The sequence below is a fragment of the Spea bombifrons genome, chromosome 5, assembly GCF_027358695.1.
Source record: "Spea bombifrons isolate aSpeBom1 chromosome 5, aSpeBom1.2.pri, whole genome shotgun sequence".
Classification (NCBI taxonomy): Eukaryota; Metazoa; Chordata; class Amphibia; order Anura; family Pelobatidae; genus Spea; species Spea bombifrons.
In genome coordinates, this window is record NC_071091.1 from 84,214,178 (window position 1) to 84,236,980 (window position 22,803).

General features: G+C 39.9%; 1 protein-coding gene across 1 annotated transcript in view; it reads right to left on the minus strand.

Moving 5' to 3' along the window:
* Window positions 1-291: 291 nt before the first annotated feature.
* ST18 (ST18 C2H2C-type zinc finger transcription factor) overlaps window positions 292-22,803 on the minus strand; it is an 88,347-nt gene continuing 65,835 nt past the window's right edge. The window contains exons 12-21 of the mRNA XM_053468238.1: window positions 17,449-17,558; window positions 16,056-16,118; window positions 15,472-15,540; window positions 7,421-7,483; window positions 7,261-7,341; window positions 6,151-6,372; window positions 5,519-5,616; window positions 4,455-4,558; window positions 2,253-2,396; window positions 292-659 (exon numbers count right to left, since the gene is read on the minus strand). Of these exons, the coding sequence (XP_053324213.1) occupies window positions 519-659; window positions 2,253-2,396; window positions 4,455-4,558; window positions 5,519-5,616; window positions 6,151-6,372; window positions 7,261-7,341; window positions 7,421-7,483; window positions 15,472-15,540; window positions 16,056-16,118; window positions 17,449-17,558 (1,095 nt within the window). The 3' untranslated portion in view covers window positions 292-518. The remainder of the gene's footprint in view (window positions 660-2,252; window positions 2,397-4,454; window positions 4,559-5,518; window positions 5,617-6,150; window positions 6,373-7,260; window positions 7,342-7,420; window positions 7,484-15,471; window positions 15,541-16,055; window positions 16,119-17,448; window positions 17,559-22,803) is intronic.

Here is a 22,803-nt window from a genome sequence, read left to right on the forward strand (position 1 = left end):
AATCATAAGAAAGGGAGACAGACCATAGTACCAAAATATAACAATGAATACTAAATTAACATTTCGTTTCATTCCAACAAGAATTATTATTACTGTTTACTTTACTTACAGAATAAGCATTCATTAATTCTATTTAAAATCCACTCCGAAAATAACTTATAAAAGATATTTGTAAAAATAGGATAAGCCTAACCAAAATTGTTTAAAGGTATGAACAAAAACTTCCATCATTCTTAAATAAATACAATTTATAAAAAATATTCGCAAACACTTTTTTTTTTTTTACATTCACTTTACAAAAGAAAGAGTGCAATAGAGAAAAAAAAACGAGCTGAAATTAAATACATAGAAATACACTTCATAAGTGCAGTGCTGTTCATTCAAACAGTCTTTTCTGGGGTTTTTTATGACAGCTGGGGAAAAACAATAGTGCAATGTTACAGTTGTTAATGCAGCACGCTAATCTATGATATCCTCTTTGCCCTCTGATCCATACGGTGCCAGCAAATAAGTGCATTCTATACATGGATACCCTTCACTGCCTGTTTGATGCTCTCCAAAAGAGCTTTGCATTCCGGGGAGTAATCTGTCTCCATATTGCTGTACATTTCGGTGAGAGTATTCACATATGTTTCAAAATTATGTTCACCAATTGGTTCCTAGATGAAGAAAAGATCATATTTTATACCAGTTACAACATGCAGATGTACACAGGGGAACAACACATAGTAGTTAAAACAATGAAACATTAAAGTAAATAATTTGACTTTTAATCAATTCTATGTTCTTAGCAATGTAGAATAAGATGTGTATATTTGTGTAGTATACATTCTTCTTGCTAGTAGGGTACCTCAGGGATAGGTACTGATCCATACCTTTTTGGGTGAAGTTACAGCACATTCTATGTCTACCCATGCAATTTGGCTTTTAGGGACAGGTAACATCATTGTCTGAGTTAGTAGTACTGCCTGGTAATATATTCTTAAATCAAATATTCCCACATCTCCCATGGTATTCAACAGCATCCAAATCTTATTTCATATATTTGCTTTTTATGTGAGTTAATAAATCTTGGCATATCAGACTGTCACCACTGTGGGTACCAGGTCTGATAGAAGTCTCAGAGCAGAGACACATTCAGGATCAGGATCCTGCTTTGGGAAGGGAGGTGTAGGCACACCTGGATGCAGATGTTTGTTGCAGCTTTCGGCTTCCTCTTAGGTGCCATCTACAGGAACAAGACTGACAACAGACTGGGCAACTGGCAGATGACGGCAGATAGACTGTGGAGACTGGCAGACAGCTGTAGAGTCTGGGGAAACTGGGAAACGGCAGAAAAGTCTGGGGATACTGGCAGAGACTAACCAGATGTTCATCAAGCCATATGGGGTGCCAAATAAGGAGTCTAAATGGAGTCTAGAGCCAGGGGTCAATATACAGAATATATAGATCAAGCAACAAACTTACAATACTGCAGGGCCAGCAAGTTTAGTGCTCCAGCAAGGGAGCCTGGGGACACCCCTGGTACATAAAGGCCCTTAAATGGCTGACAGGCCTTAGATTTTTCAGGAGGCAGCGACAAACTGGACAGGGACATAAGGGAAATAGGAATCTCGGCAAACACACAAAAATCAATATGCACAGGGTATGCCTTTTTTTGGTAGGTTTAATATGTTTTTGAATTTCCTAGTGTTATCTATGGGTTGTCTTACCAGTGTGACACATACCTGGTCGCTCCCAAGTAAGTTACACAATAGCGAGGCTATTCTATTTGGTAATATTTGTGTACTCAACTTTATATCTGATTTTAAAAGGGAAAATAGGTCAGAAGTATCATATATGGGCTATATTACTGGAGCTGTCTCTGGTTTTGGTTGAGTTGTTTGCAGCATTTCTTGAGGTAATTTTCTTTCTAGCATGGATACATTGAATAATGTTTCTAACAGTAGAACTAAAACCTTCTGCAATATTTGTATTACACATTAGAAATGCCATCTGGCCCTGTCGTGTTATGAGGCTTCAGCTCTAGAATCAATCTCTCAACATTGTTAATTTTACCCTAGCAAGAAATTCTTAGATACCTCTCTCCTCTGGAAGTTATAAAGTTTTGTGCAGTATTGTGCAAAGACTTCTGTTTTTGTTTGAGGTTATGAGTTTGTATCCCTTTGCCACTTTGGAAATTCAATATGTAAATAAAACCCATACTGTTGTACTAAAATGACCTCCTTGCTCAGGACAATATAGGCATTTACCATCTGTGGAAGCTGTATATCAGCAAGACTTGAAATAAGGGCTTGGCTTAGGCCAGCCAGCTCCTTCAAAAGGCTTTCATTGTTCTTCTCTATTATTTTGTTCTCCTCTTCTATTGTTTTTAGATTTGTTTCCATTGATGATATCTGAATTGAAAAATTGACAATTTATAGTGAGTAAAATTCTACAGTTATAGCGTTGTTTAGCATTGTCAATCTGTTTCAATTAGCAACAATGAAAGATATGGTTTCAAGATAGAGAAGAAGATCATTCTAAAAATCCAAATTGACAATTAACTAGTAAGGTTGGGGGAAAAAGAGAAGTCCAAGCCATACGTTCTTATTTTCACAAACTTACATTCCATGAAATGTTATAACCATTTAAATATCATGTAACTCTGATTATTAATTCAGACAGGGACTGTAAAATCTGTAATAAACATTGTTTATTATTTAGTTGACCATTTATAACTATAATTTAATAACTTCTCTAAAACCCAAACTTTTGAAGAAGAATGCAGATTGCACACTACCAGGACACAAATCCTCAAAAATGAGTTAACTGCATCTATGTACATACACGTTTAGTTAATGTATGTCATAGCCACAACCCAGCATATACTGATTCCACATCAAAACCAGAGTGCATCTGGTAATACCAAAGCAAAACGGCTAGCATGGACCACTGCCACAGCTGAAGCTCATTACAGCCATTGTGGTACAGCCAGTACTGAAAGTATTGATTTGTTTGTTTATGTTTCATTTTCATTTCAATTATCCGTGTGTTAAAGAAGTATATTTATTTTGCATTTATAGCTAGTAGTACATATAACAAATATAGTTGCGTTTCCTCTCTTTTAAAATAACAATTAAATTTGTGTGTCAGATATTGGAATAAAAGTGAAAATTATGACTGGATAAGAAACTATGCTTATGAAACAAACAATTCTATTTACATTTCCACTAGTACACTGAGTTTTTTCATCTCTGGGCATGCAAATAGAGCTTACTTCAGCTTTTTATGGTGAGTTAAATTCTTTAGATGTATATAAATATTTCTAGGGGAATTTTTTCTCATAATCTACAGTGTATGTATAAAAATTAATCAATTTAGGTTGTACTAATACCTCAGTGAATTGGGAAGTTGCTGTATATTGATCTCAGAGCATTTTAGTGGTCGCAGTGTAGAATCTAAAAGTATAAATTTGAGTTTGTCAAGGAGCTGAATCACAAACCATTCATTTATTTACCAGTTTAAAGTTTCAATGCCAATTAAGGTTTAGGCTGGCCCCTGAACCAAGTCCAAGAGTCTCAGTGGCAAGAAAAGAGTTCATTTTACATTGCAATTATTTGTTGTACTTAACTTCAGATTTTAATCATTTTAGATGCAAAAACCTACGCTAAGCATTATACAGTACACAGGTTCAGATATAACTACTGTTTACTAATCCGTTCACAAATTATCTTAAGAAAGGTATTAATACTGATGGCTGTCCCCACTTCTAGGTGAACAGAAGGTTTCAACTTAAGTGTACTTCCTCCATACAAAATGTGCCATCTTGCTGTAGTTTTCTTCTTCAAAAGAATGTGAATAGCATCACACTTGCATATATTGTTGCTATACTTTCCCCTTTTATTAAATATTTTACAGATTTTCATCTATAGGCTCTTGGTAGCAGTATATGAATGTATGTGAATACAATAGCAGTATAAAATTTAATATATAATAATAATAACGTGAACTCATAAAGTCAAGTGCAAATATGAACAAATAATTCCAGGGATAGGAACAATAAACATAAATACTATTTATGTCACTGATCCTAGCCTTTATCAACAAATCGTTAATTTATGATATGCACTCTTTTCATAGCATTACCTAGGTATTAGCATATTAATTTGGAATAACAATGATCTGCATGCTCTCATGAACCCCAGGTGTGTGTGGTACAATATTGTTTTTTATGTTAATAGTAATAAAAAGAAAATCACTAAAGATTGATCAGTCTCCTACTCCAATGGCTGAAGTTTAAAGAGAACCATCTATTAGTGGCCAGGTGATGCTGGTAGTACAAATACTTTGAGCAGGTTGTCAGGTGCTGCATGCACAGATATGGTTAACCCTTAATGTAAATGAAATCTTGCAATGCAAGCCATCAAGCTCTCTTTGAATGATTCCTGTAACCTTTACACTAATATGCGTACCTGAGTCTGAAGTTTTATCATGTCAGCTTCTATCTTGAGATTTGATTCATTAAGTTCTTTGATCTCTTCATCTAGATTTCTGATATCGTCTTCATTTTCGATACCTGTGAGTTATGTGAATATTTGAATAAATAATTCTTGTCTTCTGAAGTCTGATGTTTTTCATTTTAAACTTGCCCAATTTCTAAAACGCATAATTTTTTTACCCTAGATCATAATATTGATCACTTTCATTGAGGGCAGAGATGAGCCCCAAAATAAAAATTCCCTAAAAATGTGTGAAACGTCTTACAAACTAACAAAAATTGTGTATTTGTACCTTGGTTGCCCATTGCTTTATAGAATAGTTTATGTTCTGTAAGTGGATATTCGTAGCCAATACAATGCCATTACCTTTCAGAAAAGTCATATCATATGGACCAATAATCATTAATTTGTAATCTTGCTATATGTTTTAGTGTCCACAATTTAATGTTATCTGATGTTCCCCAGCAAAAATCTTCTCTCTTACATAATTAGGAGAAATGTGTTTTTTGTGTTTGTACCGCCTATGCTTTCTACCTTCCTTTTTTTCTGAGCACAGAACAATTCACTAACACATTTTTCCTGAAGAAAGCAATGGAACTCAAGTCCAAAATATTTTCTTCACCCCATTCCCTCAAGATTGTAAGCTCGCGAGGAGGGCTCTCTCTAATGTATCGGTTTGTCTTAGTCTGTCAAAGTCTTGTCATACCCCTTGAATATATGTATTGTAAGGAGTGCTATGTAAGTTGTTGGCGCTACATAAATAAAACATAATAATAATAGTAGATTCCTTCATGGTCATATTTGTTTTTTAAACTTTATTTGCCTTTTGCCTTAAAATATTTTAACAATGCACAACAATTAAGGCTTTTTATGAAATGTGTCAACTGCAAAATGTTATAGTTACAGTAAGTCACCCATCATGGACCAGTGGCCCATGTACAACAAACACCAGATTACTAAAGGAAAAATATAATATAAGAGAGAAATTGATGTTGTACAATATATGTTATGTTATAGAACATTGACATTTTTCTTACCCTCACTTGCCTTCAATTTTACATTAGTAAATTTCATTAACTCCTCTGATGTTTTTCCTTTCTTTATGGCTTGGGCATTCAAAGGACATCCAGATAGGCTGTAAAAAAATGATTATTTTTATTGCTAGATGGTAAAATTGCATCCACCTGGAACCTAGCCTATATCCTTTTTATTTGTAGTATATCAGTACGATAAATGAAGTACATGTAATATTTACTTTTTGATAGACAAGCCTTTTGAAGGTTCATGAATGATCTCCCTAACCATCCCATTAGGTAAGTGGTGCACTGGGGAGCCTGATCACCCAATCAGACCTGCTGTCATAGGCCTAGGTCAGAATACACAACTGGTCAAAGCAGAATATTGGTAGTTTAACTTTTGAATATGTGCCCCTTAGAATTACCCTGAGACTCAGGGTCAAACCCTCAGAGCCTCCATGTACGACTGTAATAGAAAATACTATCCATTAAGCTTCTAATAGGACTAACAGATTGATGACAGTATACAGTGTAGAAAACACAATTGCTATTGTAGCATAGCTCATAATATACAAACATTATTTAAATTCCTTGCACTTTTAAGCCGATATAGAAATGATTAAAATACTGCATATTGTCAGTCTGGAAAGTACCTTCTGTGTGTGACAAAAACATTGTTAACATGTCCTAGTCCATTGCAGCCTGGTAGTGGACAGTGCGGCAGCTCTTGCTTGTTCTGTTTCCAGGATAACGATACACCATTCAGGACACTTTCCTTCTGTCTCTTGGCAGCCAAAGGACAACCAGAAGCACTTCGATGAGATGTGTATTTACCTGATATATGGCCTTGGCCATCACAGCCAACTACTGGACACCTGTTCAGAAATGGAAATAACATTTGTTATTCTGACAGGCTACTAACATTCACTAAATGTGCAATTCAAAAGGCGATAACATTTCTCTGCTGATTATTATAGTCTTTTAATGAGAACTACTTATGATTAATTATGAGAGCTACTATAAAAATGTACTGAAAAAAATTCTATTTTAGGGATTAAATAAATATTTTAGACAATTTATTGTTTAATGTTTAGAGTTTTTACGTTGTGTTTTATTTAATTTTGTATTTAATATGTATTTCTATCTGAGGGTTATATTTGCTAAAATAGACACATAGACCAACTAATATGGTGTGTGTTGCTTGAGTAAGCTAGACTACATTAGCACTCATTATTTGTGATCATTTGAAGCCACATACACTGAAACATAATATAATCCCCTAAAACCATTGGAGTGGAAAGGAGCCACACTAAGAACTGGGCCCAGGACCCCATAGGCCTCTTGGTGCACAAGTGTATCAGTAGATGCTGTCACTAATGACATCTGCTGCTAATGAATGTTATAATTATGTATTACCAGGCATGTGCAAGGTGTTTGTTGTCATATGGCTGCTTTACCTACGTGAAAAAATGGCACTTAGGGTTTATTGGCTCTATAATACAATTGCACGTAACTTTGTTTTGATTTCAATTTCACACATGTGGACTGACATGTTCATAGAGACACATGCATTCAGAATCACAGTACAATATTTACAAGGAGAGGGAGGTCTTTCAACACAGCTGGCAGGGTTCCCCAAGATTTTGTGTTGCACCTATGCAGCTGCAATATGACAGGAGCTACAGTATCTTGAGAACTGGGGAACAAGTTACCTAACTTTAATTTACAATGTAGAAAGCTGCAGATTGTTTTAATGTACTTACTTAAGTTCAGGGTCTTCTTTTTCTTCCTTACTAGGAAATGTTTTGACACCACTTTTTCTAGCACGTGGGCATCCCGACAAACTACAAATATAACACTGACAATTAGGATAACTACATTTGCAGATACCTTCAATATATCTCATGAAGAGCCTATTGTTACCTTCTGTGAGAAGCATAATTTCCAGTTATGTGACCTGAGCCATCACAGCCTGGAGTGGGGCACCTAAAATATATAAACAAGTCTTGCTTTAGAATGTTTCTACCACAAATTAAAACATCCCACCTGTTATACTAAATAAGTACACTATGAACAGGGCCAAACTGGCAAGGAAAACCAGCCCTGGGAATATTTGAATACCAGCCCTATATTTTATAGTGTCATTTTTGGGCACACTACATGTTGGGCCTCAGCCCTAATATTTTTTTTTTACAATAGGGACAAACCACACATTTTAAAAGTATATTTGACAACAGATTAGTCATAAATATTTGAAAACACATAATTTCTAATATCACTGTGGACATCATGTAATGGATTGGGCCCAGCCGAGAGTATACCGGTATAGTTTGAATATTGCGGGAAAAAATTAAACTCATCAATTTTCAAAATCATTTAAATAATTTACTGAAAACAAAGTTCTTTAAAACACAGTAGAAAATAAAAAGAACAAATTAACTTAAAAATTGAGAGTAAAAAATGTAAGAAGGAGGTTTAGGTAGCAGGAGGTGTGTGGGCATTCATAATCAGAGAGATAGTGAGTATGTATATACAGTGGGTGTGGGTTTGTTTTTATGCGTATGGTGTTGTAATGGTCTCAGTATGTTTGTGTAAGTGTGGGTATGTATATCTGTTTAATTTAAGTGGATGTTATAATAGTGTGTGTGCATGCATTTGTATGATGTAGGTGTGGGAGGGGCTGCATGTGTACAGTATAGGGTGTGTGTATTTAAATGTAAGTGTATGGTGTTAGAGTGGTTATGTGTGTATTTCTGCATGTACGTGTATGTAAGTGTGTGTGCATGCATGTGTAAGGTGTTAGAGTGAGCACATTTGTATGTATATGTGTCACTGTTTCGCTGGACTATTAAGGAAGGTTGTCCCCGCAGAAGTTCTTCCGCCCAAACTACCGCTACTGAGAGGGGAATTCCCGGCAGCAGTAGTCCAGGACTTAGACGATCCCAACAGTGGACAACCTCCCACCAGCTGGAGATAAGTTCTGAGCGGCAGCAGCCGCGGCGAGGCGCAGCACGAGACAGGAGCACAGTGCAGGAAGTCAGCAAAGCCAGGGGTCTGTAACACGGAGCAGGTAGTCGGACAAGCCAGGGGTCTGATACACGGAGCAGGTAGTCGGACAAGCCAGGGGTCTGATACACGGAGCAGGTAGTCGGACAAGCCAGGGGTCTGATACACGGAGCAGGTAGTCGGACGAGCCAGGGGTCAAAACCAGAGATCACAAGCAAAGGTACCGAATCGTAGAGCAAGGGAGAGTCAAACAAGCCAGGGGTCAAAAAACAGGAACTTGATAGCACGAGCTTAAGACGAAAACTGAAGACCACAACAGGGTGCTTGTGAAAGGCACAGCCAGCTTTTTAAAACTGGCGCCATTCCACAAGCCCCTCCCGGAGCAGAAACAAAACCACGCCCCCCAGCCGTCCATCATTCCTCCTGCAACTTGCGGCGTGCCCGGGAGGCGGACCGACGACCGGCGGACGGGAAAGTACACAGGCTCCGGGAACTACTGTTCCCGGAGCCGAATCCTCCCCGTGTCCCAATACCTCGGGCGGAGGGTCGTCTGCCGTCCGGGGAGATGTTTTCCCGGGACCCGTGGACAACCCTTCGCCCGCTGCTAATGCCGCGAGCGGAGGACCGACCGCCGTCCCGAACGGCCGGCGTACGGGAACCGCGGCCAGACCTCCTCCCGGCGGCGACCGGAGCCGGGATGGTGACACTCCCGGCGGCGTCCGGAGCCGGGACAGTGACATTACCACCCCTTTGAGGGCCCGGCCAAAGGCCGACACATACCAGGTTTATGAGGAAATTTCTTATGAAAAGACCGGAGCAAAGCAGGAGCGTGCAGATCCCGAGCAGGAACCCAAGATCTCTCTTCAGGACCATACCCCTTCCAGTGGACCAGGTAAGAGACGGAGTTCCTAATCTTTTTTGAATCTAAAATAGACTGCACCTCATATTCCACCTGGGAATCAACGACAACAGGACGAGGACGGTGAGACAATCGGGTAAAGCGGTTACAGGTGAGGGGTTTGAGCAGGGAAACATGAAAAACCCTGGGTATCCTAAGGGAGGGGGGAAGAATTAATTCATAAGCTACCGGGTTGATCTTGCGACGAATTCGAAAAGGGCCGATATAACGAGGGGCAAATTTCATAGTCGGAACTTTAAGCCTAAGGTTCTTAGTGGAAAGCCATACGCTATCGCCATTCATAAAGGAGGGACCCAAACGGCGACGCCGATCCGCATAACGCTTATACTTGTGAGCAGCATCAACTAGAGAACGGTGTACCTCGTCCCAAACTAACGGTAATTGTTGTACGTATAGGTCAACGGCCGGAACTTGAGAAGGAGCGAAAGAAGAAGGCAAAGAAGAGGGGTGAAAACCATAGTTACAGAAAAAAGGACTAATCTTGGAGGACTCGTGAATAGTATTATTCCTAGCGAACTCAGCCCAAGGTAGAAGTAAAGCCCAATCATCTTGGTGTTCATTAATAAAAAGACGTAAAAATTGCTCGAGCGTCTGGTTGGTTCTTTCAGTGATACCGTTAGTTTGGGGGTGATAGGCAGAAGAAAAGGCTAGGGAAACACCCAGAGAGGCACAGAGGGTCCTCCAAAACAGGGCTGTGAATTGCACCCCCCGATCAGAGACAACCTGGAGTGGGAGACCATGCAGACGAATGACATGGTTGACAAACACAGGAACTAACTCCAGGGCCGAGGGTAATTTGGGGAGGGGAACAAAATGAGCCATTTTAGAAAATCGATCGACTACTACCCAAATGACGGTGAAGCCCTGGGAAGGGGGAAGATCCACAATAAAATCCATGGCTAAATGTGACCACGGGCGGGAGGGTACGGGCAAGGGTTGAAGTAACCCCGAGGGCTTGACATGAGAGTTTTTCGCAGTAGCACACCTAGTACACGCGGCGACAAAATCAAAGCAGTCAGTATGCATAGTAGGCCACCAGAACTGTCTACGAATGAACCGAAAGGTTCGCTGGGCATTAGGGTGACCCGAGGTTAAGGACGAATGACCCCAGGACATCACGTGTTCCCTCTCCCGCTGCGGCACAAACAGGGTGTCCATGGGCCATTTACTGTGGACAGGAGCTTTAGATTGAGCTGCGAGAATACGGGAGACCAAAGGAGAAAACAGACGAGTGGAGACGGAGGCAATAATCTGAGAAGGAGGGATAATAGGTTCAGGTTCAGACTTGGAGTCTTGATCGGGGACAAACTGCCTGGATAACGCATCCGCTTTAACATTTCTTGATCCCGGCCGGTATGAAATGACAAACAAAAATCTGGAAAGGAATAGTGACCACCTAGCCTGTCTAGGGTTCAGTCTTTTAGCGTGACTAAGATATTCCAGGTTCTTGTGGTCGGTCAAAATTGTGATAGGGTTCCTCGCCCCCTCCAGAAGGTGTCTCCACTCCTGAAGAGCCATGACAATACCCAAAAGTTCACGGTTACCTACATCATAATTCATCTCAGCAGGAGAAAAATTTTTCGAGAAAAAGGCGCACGGATGAAGCTTGTCATTGAAGTCCTTCCTCTGAGAAAGGACTGCTTCCCTAGACCAATTCTTGCAGTCAGCACCTTTCTTGGTCATGTTGGTTAGAGGGACTACAATCTTGGAAAAGTTCTGAATGAATTTTCTGTAATAGTTCGCAAAACCTAAAAACCGTTGAAGGGGCCGTAATGCCTGAGGTTGAGGCCAATCAGAAATCGCCGCGAGTTTAGTGGGATCCATCTCGAAGCCCGATGCGGAAATGATGAAGCCCAAAAAGGAGACTCGGGGAACTTCGAACTGGCACTTCTCAAGTTTGGCGTAGAGACGATGCTGGCGCAGGCGCTTTAGGACGATGCGAACGTGAAGGCGATGAGACTGTATATCCGAGGAATGAATACGGATATCATCTAAATAGACGATAACAAACTGAAGGGAGATATCGCGGAATATGTCATTAACAAACTCCTGGAACACAGCGGGAGCATTGCATAGTCCAAAAGGCATGACCGTATATTCATAGTGGCCCATACGTGTGTTAAAGGCCGTCTTCCATTCATCGCCTTTACGTATTCGAACTAAATTGTACGCTCCCCTGAGATCCATTTTCGTGAAGACAGTGGAACCCCGCAACCTGTCAAACAATTCCGGAATGAGAGGCAACGGGTATTTGTTCTTGACCGTGATGCGATTCAAGCCCCGGTAGTCGATACAAGGTCTTAAGCCCCTGTCCTTTTTCTCCACAAAGAAAAATCCGGCACCGGCAGGAGAGGTAGATTTTCTGATGAATCCTCTTTCTAAATTATCTTTAATGTACTCCTCAAGCGCTTTAGACTCGGGCAATGACAATGGATAAATACGACCTCGCGGTGGAAGTGTCCCGGGCAAAAGTTCGATAGGACAATCGTAAGGTCTGTGGGGAGGTAAAACCTCCGCTTGCTTTTTATTGAACACGTCCTTGAATTCAGAATACGCCAAGGGTATCGGCAAGGCAGAAACAGAACGAATGGGGGTGGTGGTAGAAAAACATCGTTGGGAACAGTCCGAACCCCAACCAAGGATGTCTCCAGAGGACCACTTGATGGTCGGATTATGGACGCGGAGCCAAGGAAGTCCTAGAACCATAGGGCAGGAGGGGGATGAAATGATATGGAATGATATGGTTTCACGATGGAACAGGCCCACAGACAAAAGCAACGGAGACGTCTGGTGCGTGATGAAGGAAGGTTGAAGGGGTCGGCCATCTATGGCCGAGACGGCAATGGGGGGTTGTACTTGGACGAGAGGTATCTTCTGGAGGAGGGCAAAGGATTTATCAATGAATGAACCAGCGGCCCCAGAGTCAATCATGGCGGAGACAGAAACCTTTCTTCCATCCCATTCCAGCGTAGCAGGAACAAGCAAATTATTACAGAATGGAGGACCTGTACAGAGCTCACCCGGACAAGGCTCCTTTACTTGGTCCGGGTGCGAGCGTTTCCCGGTTTATTGGGACAAGTGCGAACAAAATGGCCCTTAAGGTCGCAGTAGAAACAAAGTCCCTCAGATCTACGGCGAGATCTTTCCATGGAGGATAGTCTGGTGGCTCCCAACTGCATAGGTTCTTCAGAGGACTCAGAAGACTTAGCAGGATTCGAAGGTGAGAGAGAGCGTACTTGATGAGTAAAACTGCGTTCATGTCTCATGGCCTTTTGCGACAAACGTTCTCGGATCCAATTATCCAGCTCGAGTGTCAAGGCAACAAACTCATCCAACTCACCCGGATGATCCCGGGTAGAAAGTTCGTCTTTAAGCCGTTCCGATAAGCCATCATAGAAGGCCGCAATAAGAGCTTCGTCGGACCAATTAACCTCAGCTGCAAGAGTCTTAAACTCAATAGCATATTCAGCAACCGTACGGGAGCCCTGAGTGGTATGAAGCAGAGACAAAGACGCCGAAGCAGCTTTTCCTGGGGTGTCGAAGGTCTTCCGGAAAGCCGAAATGAAGGCAGAGCAGTTATACACAAGAGGAGAGTCCCTCTCCCACAAGGGAGAAGCCCAGGCTAGGGCCTTGCCAGACAACAAGGAAATCAGGTATCCCACTTTGGCTCTTTCCGAAGGAAATAGGTGAGGCGTAAGTTCAAATTGAATGGAGCACTAGTTAAGGAAGCCCCGGCAGGCCTCCGGTTCCCCAAGGTAGCGAGCGGGAGCTGGGAGCTTCACTAACGAGGGAACGGAGGAAGTCCCGGTGTTCGTAGCAGGAGGAGTAGTCACGACCGGAGAGGAAGCGGAGGAAGCAGACGGAGAACCCCCGGATCCAGGATCAGATCTGGCCACCAAAACTTGAATAGCCCGGGCCATTTGGTCTAAGGTGTCCTGTATGCTGGAGAAACGGACCTCATGGCAATCCAGCCGTTGTCCGTGGGTGGAGATCACCTTGCCAAGCTCAGAAGGATCCATGACCCTGTTGTAATGTCACTGTTTCGCTGGACTATTAAGGAAGGTTGTCCCCGCAGAAGTTCTTCCGCCCAAACTACCGCTACTGAGAGGGGAATTCCCGGCAGCAGTAGTCCAGGACTTAGACAATCCCAACAGTGGACAACCTCCCACCAGCTGGAGATAAGTTCTGAGCGGCAGCAGCCGCGGCGAGGCGCAGCACGAGACAGGAGCACAGTGCAGGAAGTCAGCAAAGCCAGGGGTCTGTAACACGGAGCAGGTAGTCGGACAAGCTAGGGGTCTGATACACGGAGCAGGTAGTCGGACAAGCCAGGGGTCTGATACACGGAGCAGGTAGTCGGACAAGCCAGGGGTCTGATACACGGAGCAGGTAGTCGGACAAGCCAGGGGTCTGATACACGGAGCAGGTAGTCGGACGAGCCAGGGGTCAAAACCAGAGATCACAAGCAAAGGTACCGAATCGTAGAGCAAGGGAGAGTCAAACAAGCCAGGGGTCAAAAAACAGGAACTTGATAGCACGAGCTTAAGACGAAAACTGAAGACCACAACAGGGTGCTTGTGAAAGGCACAGCCAGCTTTTTAAAACTGGCGCCATTCCACAAGCCCCTCCCGGAGCAGAAACAAAACCACGCCCCCCAGCCGTCCATCATTCCTCCTGCAACTTGCAGCGTGCCTGGGAGGCGGACCGACGACCGGCGGACGGGAAAGTACACAGGCTCCGGGAACTACTGTTCCCGGAGCCGAATCCTCCCCGTGTCCCAATACCTCGGGCGGAGGGTCGTCCGCTGTCCGGGGAGATGTTTTCCCGGGACCCGCGGACAACCCTTCGCCCGCTGCTAATGCCGCGAGCGGAGGACCGACCGCCGTCCCGAACGGCCAGCGAACGGGAACCGCGGCCAGACCTCCTCCCGGCGGCGACCGGAGCCGGGATGGTGACACTCCCGGCGGCGTCCGGAGCCGGGACAGTGACAATATGTAAGTGTAGAGCTGCCCCTGACCATCATCATATCCCCCACATCGTAATTCATTCCCACCACTATAATTATCTCCAATCACCCTACCATCATCACCCCATATTACATAACAATCAACCCCCTCCATCTTCATGCCCTCTAACATACATTTTCATCATCTCCATACCCATCCATCATTATTTCCTTATCATCTTCATACCCTTCCCTTAGGTCAGCCCCTTCATATATATGTAAACATATTTCTCACCTCACTCCCCATCCTCGGCTTCTAGTCTAGCAGTTTGCGTTGCATTCTCATGCGGTGAGAGGAGATCTGTTCTTCAATTAGAACAAATCTCTTTTTCGACTGCAGCTGCATTGGCTGCCGCAGCCACACGTATAATTGGATGGCCAGCCTCCAGGTAGGCCATTTCGGCTCTGGCTATGAGTAGCTAAACCCCTACACCTTATGCATGAATTCAACATTACAATGTAAGGCTATTAGCAGCTAATAACTAGCATCAGAAAGCAGGATACGTTATACATTTGAGCCCTGCATGTGCTGTTGTATGGAGGTGGGGCAACATGAACAATGATTAGAATAACCATATCGATACATGAGCAGCAGATATGGAACAGTAAAAATGTCCTTATATTATATCTAAGCCACTGGCATGCAAGTTTTAGATAAGACCTCTTGTCCTAGCATTTTCACTCCTTTGAGTTATATGTCTCCCGTTTTTCTCCATTTTATGTAGTTAAATGTTTCTATTATATCCTCTCTATCAATGTTGAGATCACCTATTCTCAATATTTTATATCCTGAAAAGCATTCACCATTTTCGTAGCCCTTCTGTAAGCTCTACCTATAAGCACATTTTATTTCCTTAAGACTTTTGTCATCATAGTAGCATGGGGATTGTGCCGTATTTTTATACAGTGAATGTAACACTATGGGAGTTGTGTATAAAAAAAATATTTTGGTGTAATGTTTAAGAATGGCCTTATCACCATAACAACCATAACAATGGTCCAAGTTTTTTGTTACCATGTAATTCCTATGTGTGTGTTAAGACTTACTTCAGCTCCTGAGAATTAGCAGCCATCAGGGACTTTAATGTCTTGTCAGCCAATGGACACCCTGAAACACTGCAATAATAACCGAAATTCCAGTTTAAATGCACAAAAACAAAATTTTCTCGGTATGCGTTTTAATTGCCAGCTGCGTTGTTGCACCATGCATGCAAAAATGAAGTAAAACCCATGACTTTGCAAATGCTTCTGGCTCTTAGTGGTTCAATTCAAATTATTTGCATAATGAAATAGGCTACAAATAGTTTACAACTAGTCTTAAACATAAGGCTGGAACCAGGTACTTACTTCACAAATGTTATAATGTGCAGGAAACTCGGGTTTGGAATAAAAACAACTTGTTAATCAAAAGTGAAACTACTTTTGAGAAGCAAATAAAGAGGAAGCATTAAAAGCTTAGCAAGGGTATGTTTTCACAGTTAACATATCAAGTGCAACAAATCTGAAAAAATTAGGACTTATAATGTTTTCAAAAATAAACTCCTAAAAGTTAAATAAATAAAACAACTAAAAGGAATGGCAGCTATTTTGTAATGTCTTATGTTTGAATAATACAAATTATGGTTGTATACCTCCGATGTGAAGCATAGTTTCCTGTCACGTGACCACTACCATCACATCCTGGAGTGGGACAGCTGCGAAGTACAAAAAGGATAACTTGAGAGGAATATAGTTGTCTCACATATTATGCGTGATAGATTTATGTAGCACAGCTCACCTTTTGCACAGCACTTTTGATCAATAGGTTTGGCATTGCTATTGGCCTTTCTCTTTCTGACAGGTAAATTAATGTATTTCAACTAGAAAATACCGTTAAACTTTAGAGAAATAGGACTTTTTTTTTAACTGAAACCCAAAATTTGTTTTATGGCGATTAGGATACACAACTTTTTTACACACGTTTTACACACTCTAACTCTGGCATATTATTTAAGGATAATAGTCAATAAAATATTAGGACATTTGCTTTAAAATGACTCTGACTGTGGTCGATACCTTTTACAACATTCAAAACAGGAGTATCTCTTATTGTATGTAGGATTCATTTCCTGAAACAAACAACATCTCAGAGCATTTCAGAACTTTGAAGTGTCAGCAGGCTCTAATATTTAATATTAGTAATATTTAATATTATTTAATATTAACGTAAGCGTAATTTGTATGATTTTAATACCTGTTCTTTTTCTAAAGTAAAATAAAATCATAATAGTACTTTGGTTTGTTAACAGAGTTTTTACAAAGCTGAAGACATGCATTATGTTTACAGATATTGTGATTAAGTAAAAATATAATATTTCTAGATTAACAATGAGTTTTTAAGGGATGTAGTTCATTATTTTTCTGGAAAATATTAAACTCAAATTACGAAAATAAGAGAAATTCAGCTATTTGTAAATATTTTATTTTTATAATTATTCATTATATATACATAATATACAAAATAATTATAGTTATATAATATACAGGTGGATTTACAAGTCCCTTTCAGTATATTTTGCTTTGAATTTGCATGCCGCGAATTGACCACTTGATGGCACCATTCGTATCTGGAAAAGACTTACTATTTTCAATTCACACATGTGCTTCAATATGTATTTGTGATACATGGAAATAATAAAAGTACTGACTTTTATTTCTAGGCCTGAATATTTCTAGGTATATAGACCAAAAACATTTTAGTTAATATATTTTGAGCAAGCAAAACAAAAAAGTGTGTAACAGAAGATAAACATCCATTATCACCTATAAACCGAACAATCCAGCAATGCATACACATCAAGTGAATGAAATCTAGCATTCAAATTTAAGTAATAAAAATGACCCACATACAGTATTGATTAAGCAAGTTTTTCTGTTGCAACATAACTTATGGAGACAGATGCATCACCCTATGTTACACACAATTTTGTATATGTTTGGTTTAAATATAAAAAGCCGAATACATATACATGTTAATAAACTTACGTGATTAGTTCTTTTTTCATGTCTCTTGCATGAAATTTGGCCTTAGGGCTTGGCATTGGGACATCTGGATATTTTTCTTCAGTGTTCTCTGAACAACTGCCATATTCAAGCTGAAAAAGAAAGTTATATGAGCTGTAATTCCATTTTCTAAGAAATCATTATTTACTCATTTCGATTTGTAGCAGAACAGACACCTAACCAGTGTGTGCATGTCATGTCTTTTTAGTCTCTTGTGCAGTTTGTTCCCTTATTATTATTTTTCCTTGGGACAGTGATCCTCTGAGAGCCACTATATGGACAAAAGGTTTGGGACACACCGCCTTATAATTGACTTCAGGTGTTTCAATCGGACCCACTGGCACAGGTGTATAAAATCAAGCACCTAGCAATGCAGGCTGCATTTACAAACATTTGTGAAAAAGAATGGGTCATTCTGAAGAGCTCGGTGAGTTCAAGTATGGTACTGTAATAGGATGCCACCTTTGCAATAGGTCAGTTTGTGAAATTTAATCCCTGCTAGATATTCCATGGTAAAGCAGCAACTCACAGAGCAGAGTCACCTAGTGCTGAGGTGCATGGTGTGTAAAAGTTGCCAACAATCTGCTGATTCCATAGCTGGCATTATCATCAGCACAAAAACTGTGCGACGGGAGCTTCATAGAATGGGTTTTCATGGCCAAGCAGCTACATGCAAGCCTCACATCACCAAGTACAATGCCAAGCATTGCATCAAGTGGTGTAAAGCACGCTGTCTCTGGACTCAAGTGCAGTATACGCATGTTCTGTGTAGAGTCTGAGTTTGTCAGATGCCAGGAGAACCTTACCTGCCTGACTACATTGTGCTGTTAAGTTTGGTGGAGGAGGGATAATGGTATGGGCCTCTTTTTTTCCAGGGGTTGGATTAGGCCCTTAAGTTCCAATGAAGATAACTCTTAATGCTTTTAGCATATCAAGACATTTTTGACAATGCTATGCTTCCAACTTTGTGGGAACAGTTTAGTGAAGGCCCTCTTCAATTCCAGCATGGTGCCCCAGTGCACAAAGCAAGGTCCATAAAGATGTGGTTGGATGGGTTTGGTGTGGATGAACTTGATTGGCCTGCGGAGAGCCCACAGAAAGATGTGGTTGGATGGGTTTGGTGTGGATGAACTTGATTGGCCTGCACAGAGCCCACAGAAACACTCTAAAATCTTGTGAAAAGATTGTTATATCTGCAAAGAGCGGACCGACTACATGTTAATGTCTATGCATATAAAAGTCCCTGTTGGTGTAATGGTCAGGTGTCCCAATACTTTTGTCCATATAGTGTGTGTGTGCGTGTATATATATATATATATATTTTTTTTTTTTTTTCTTATTTATATATATTTCTTATTTACATAGTACTAAAATACCTTCACAGCTAACAATGTGTCTAAAACTTCTCATATTATAAGGTTGTGTGTTCGTATGGCTTAAGGATCATCATGTTTGGAATGTTCCAAGAAGGGCTAGGCCTGAAAAGCTTCGTTTTTACAGACATCTCTGTAGGACTATATGAAAGGCCAGATTTTATGCTCTAAATTTGTCTTTGTGAAAAAACTACTGCACATAAGGGAGGGGTGAAGATTATTTAGTGCAGCGCTAGACCTTGGTAGATACCTCTGAAACCTACTTTCACCGAACATTCAGCATTGGCTATCCCTCTCAACATTCAAGAAAAATCTAAAAACCCACTTCAGAAAAGCATACCATCTTAGTTGCTAGAATAATCCTGTCACTGATACAACCACCACACTACCTCTCACCTTTCTCTGTTTCTTATGTTTGTCCTCACCTCATTCCCTCAAGATTGTAAGCTTGCGAGCAGGGCCATCTCACCTAATGTATCGCTTTGTCTTAGTCTATCCCGTCTTGTCATACCCCTTGCACGTATGTATTGTAAGAAGTGCTGCATAAATTGTTGGGGGACTATAGATAAACAATAATAATAACAATAATACAGATTTGACATAGCATAGGAGTGGACAGAACATGGGTGGGGAGTGGGTAGGGCTGATGACCACTCTTTCCTACCCACTGCCTTGGAGGCTTATTATTAAAATATAATTCCCAGAGTCTCTGGGCTCCAAACTGGAGCATTCCAGGTATGTGAAGCTCAATTATACTGTACCATCAGCAGTATATTGCAGCTGTTGATATAAACAGTGAGCAAAAACTATATTTTGTATTCTGTACCGTTATTTTGGAAAATGCTGTGCTGCTTAAAGCACTTTTTACAATATGAATGTTTATGTGATATATATATAATTATCATAGCATTAGAAGGTAAATTAATTCCAAACCTATGAATAAGACCAGATGTGCTAACCAGTATGCAAATACACAAAAAGGAAAGGCTTTAAATATATGTTTGACCATGAGCAAAACAGACTGTCATAATTTCTATTAAAAAAAAAAACCCAATATCAGAGCAGGCAGGTCTGTTGTAAATTGATTAAATGTGAAACTTAATTACAAACATCTGCCCCCCAACCCCATGATTATCCCTGCTCATAGTGCTCGGACTTGCTTGAACTAAAAGTTACCCTTCCACCTACTCTAATTATTCACCTTATATTACCGACCTTCAGACATAATAAATTGAAGTTTTTTACTTTCATAAAAAAATATTTTGACCCACTTAGAAGGAATTCTGTAGTTGGACCTGCATTCATCATGTTGACTGACTCTCATTTATTAGTAATTGAAACGGGGCCTGTTGGTAGGCCCTGAGAAATGTTTAGCATAGCAAATGGTATATATACTTTTAGCATTTATTTGTTGTTTTTATTGACCAAAGTACCAACAGTGTCACTATATAAGACCAAATGAGATTTATGTTATAGCATTCTGGAAGATTTTCTTAACCTTGTATCCATGAACAACATGATTTTATCTTACATTTCGAATTTGGGCTCTTTGTTTTTCATAATAATATATCTGTCATACATATTTTCCTAATGATATCATTCAGGACTAATTTAAGGGTTCATGGCATCTTGGGTAAAGTGATTTTGGTTGATCTGTAGGCTGACATTGAAGAATGACAGGGAATTACAGTGGCATTTCAAAGGTAAATCCCAAATTTAGTAAGATTATGACTTCCAAGGACAATCCTATTATATGTAAGATTTGGTTAATTTTATTAAGATTTTCCTTTAGGGGTATATATATATATATTATATATACATTTCCCAGATGTCTCGTAAAAAAGACAAGGGTAACAATAATTGAATAAAGTGCCTAGATGGAGAACAATGTGTAGATCTGTGTTTTCAAATTTCTAGTGAACACAAGGTAAAACAAAGTCAGTTCTTTATAGCTTTGTTGCAGAGACTTAAAAACAAGCCTTTATCTCTAAGCTGACCTTTCTGGTAATTTATCAATAAAAAGGTAAAGTCGGCCATCTGTTGTTTTGTACGTTGCGTAGGTGCTATTTTAATGGTAGAAAATAAAATAAATTGAAACAAAGGTATGGAACATAAATAGCATCTGAACTTTAAAACATTTACCAAATGTTCCTTTGGGGATGTTGGTGTTTTGCATTTTTTTCCATCATATGAGAAAACATTTAAATCTAAGCTCAATTGGAATTCTTGATTTACATTAATTTATGCAGCGGTTCTGGGAAAGCAATCTCTATAAACTATTGTTGGTTTGTAGTGTTATACATTTTAACCTATTTTTCAAATATAACAACACAACAAATAAAAAGCTCAAGTTAAATAAGCATAAATACAGTAATTCTCGCAATTTAGTGTAGTTATGTACAAATCTATGAAGTTGACATATTCAAGTCTACTTGAATACAATTTGTTTGGCTGAGCCATATGTCATTTGGGACATGTAGCAATCCTCCAGTTTAAAATTACCCTACACAACCGATATTATTTTACAGGAGCATTTCAAAACGTATCCATGCGGCAATTTCCTCCACAAATATTTGCCAAATTTTGTTTCTTTAAACTTAAATGCCTTTCTATAGCATACCTATAGCACATACTATTTGTGCATGGTAATCTGGGCCAAATAGAACTCAACCATTTTGTACCATAAACTCTTGTCTGCTTTCTTCCAAATAGTGCCACAGGCACAGCCAAGATATTACACCAGTATAGAAGCAGTTGTCCAGCCATAGGTAATAGTCCCTTCGGTACCAGGTCTCCCTTTGCGTTCCGTATGATGCTTTGTTACCTGCCTGATATTGGGTGACATGATTTTTGAAGTGTTTTAAGTAACTGGAATATGCTCATTATAGTCAAGGGGACTGTAGGGACCATCATTTTTGAGGTTACACAACCATCAGCAACAGGAACAAAATCAGAGCGGCTACTTTTAGGGGGTGGGAGGAGGGCAACAGTGTTTCAAGAAGTGACTCATTAAGTGTCAGATATTGTCAGAATATCTGATACTGTTGTGGTGACATCACCAGAAGTGGTTAGGGTGGCATCATCAGAGCACTGTTGCTTACTGGAATCAGATGCCAGGATAGTATAGTGTTTTTTAAAAATATTTTTTTTATCAAACTTTTATATCCGCAATGAGCCATAATAGCCAACAGAATGTTCTTGAAATAACATTTTCTTAATATTACAAATAAATGATATGCTAATGCTGTATTATGTAGCTTGACCAGGGGTGTCGTCACATTTTGTTTCAAGATATGTAAACTTTTTGTCTTCACATTGTACAGTTATATAAAAAAGTTTTGTGCTTTCCTATTAGTAACACAATCAGAATGACTAAAACTGCAAAAAATCTATATAATTCTGATGATAGTTATAATAACTCAATGATGTTGACAGATGATTTGTATTATGTAGTACTTATTTTCTGAGTTATCAAAAACGAATGCAATCATCTGCACTGATGCTCTAAATTGTAGCTTACTCCTTGTTTAACCATGGTCACTCCAAAAATATCCCAAAGTCAAATCATAATTTTAATATCCCATATGAAAAGTGTAACCATATTTTTTTTTTATTTCTTTCTTTTCTCATGGTTAAGCTACTCAAATGGTTTTGTTTCTTAATGTTTCTTCTACATTCTCAACAACCACACCTGTCTTTTACTATCATGAACAAAAACTGCTCCAGTATAACCATCTCAACTTTAATTTGGTATTTTTCAAACCAATTATAATGGGACTGTCACCATCATAGCATAGCATAGCATACTACTCATCATACAATGTCTTTGTCAATCAGTGCAAACTATTTTTGAGATGTTTGTTTTCAAATGGCTCCTTTACATTAGTATATTGCTTAATTTCTTCGTTGATCTTATTTCTCATTGTACAGCGCTACAGAATTTGATGGTGCTATAGAAAACATA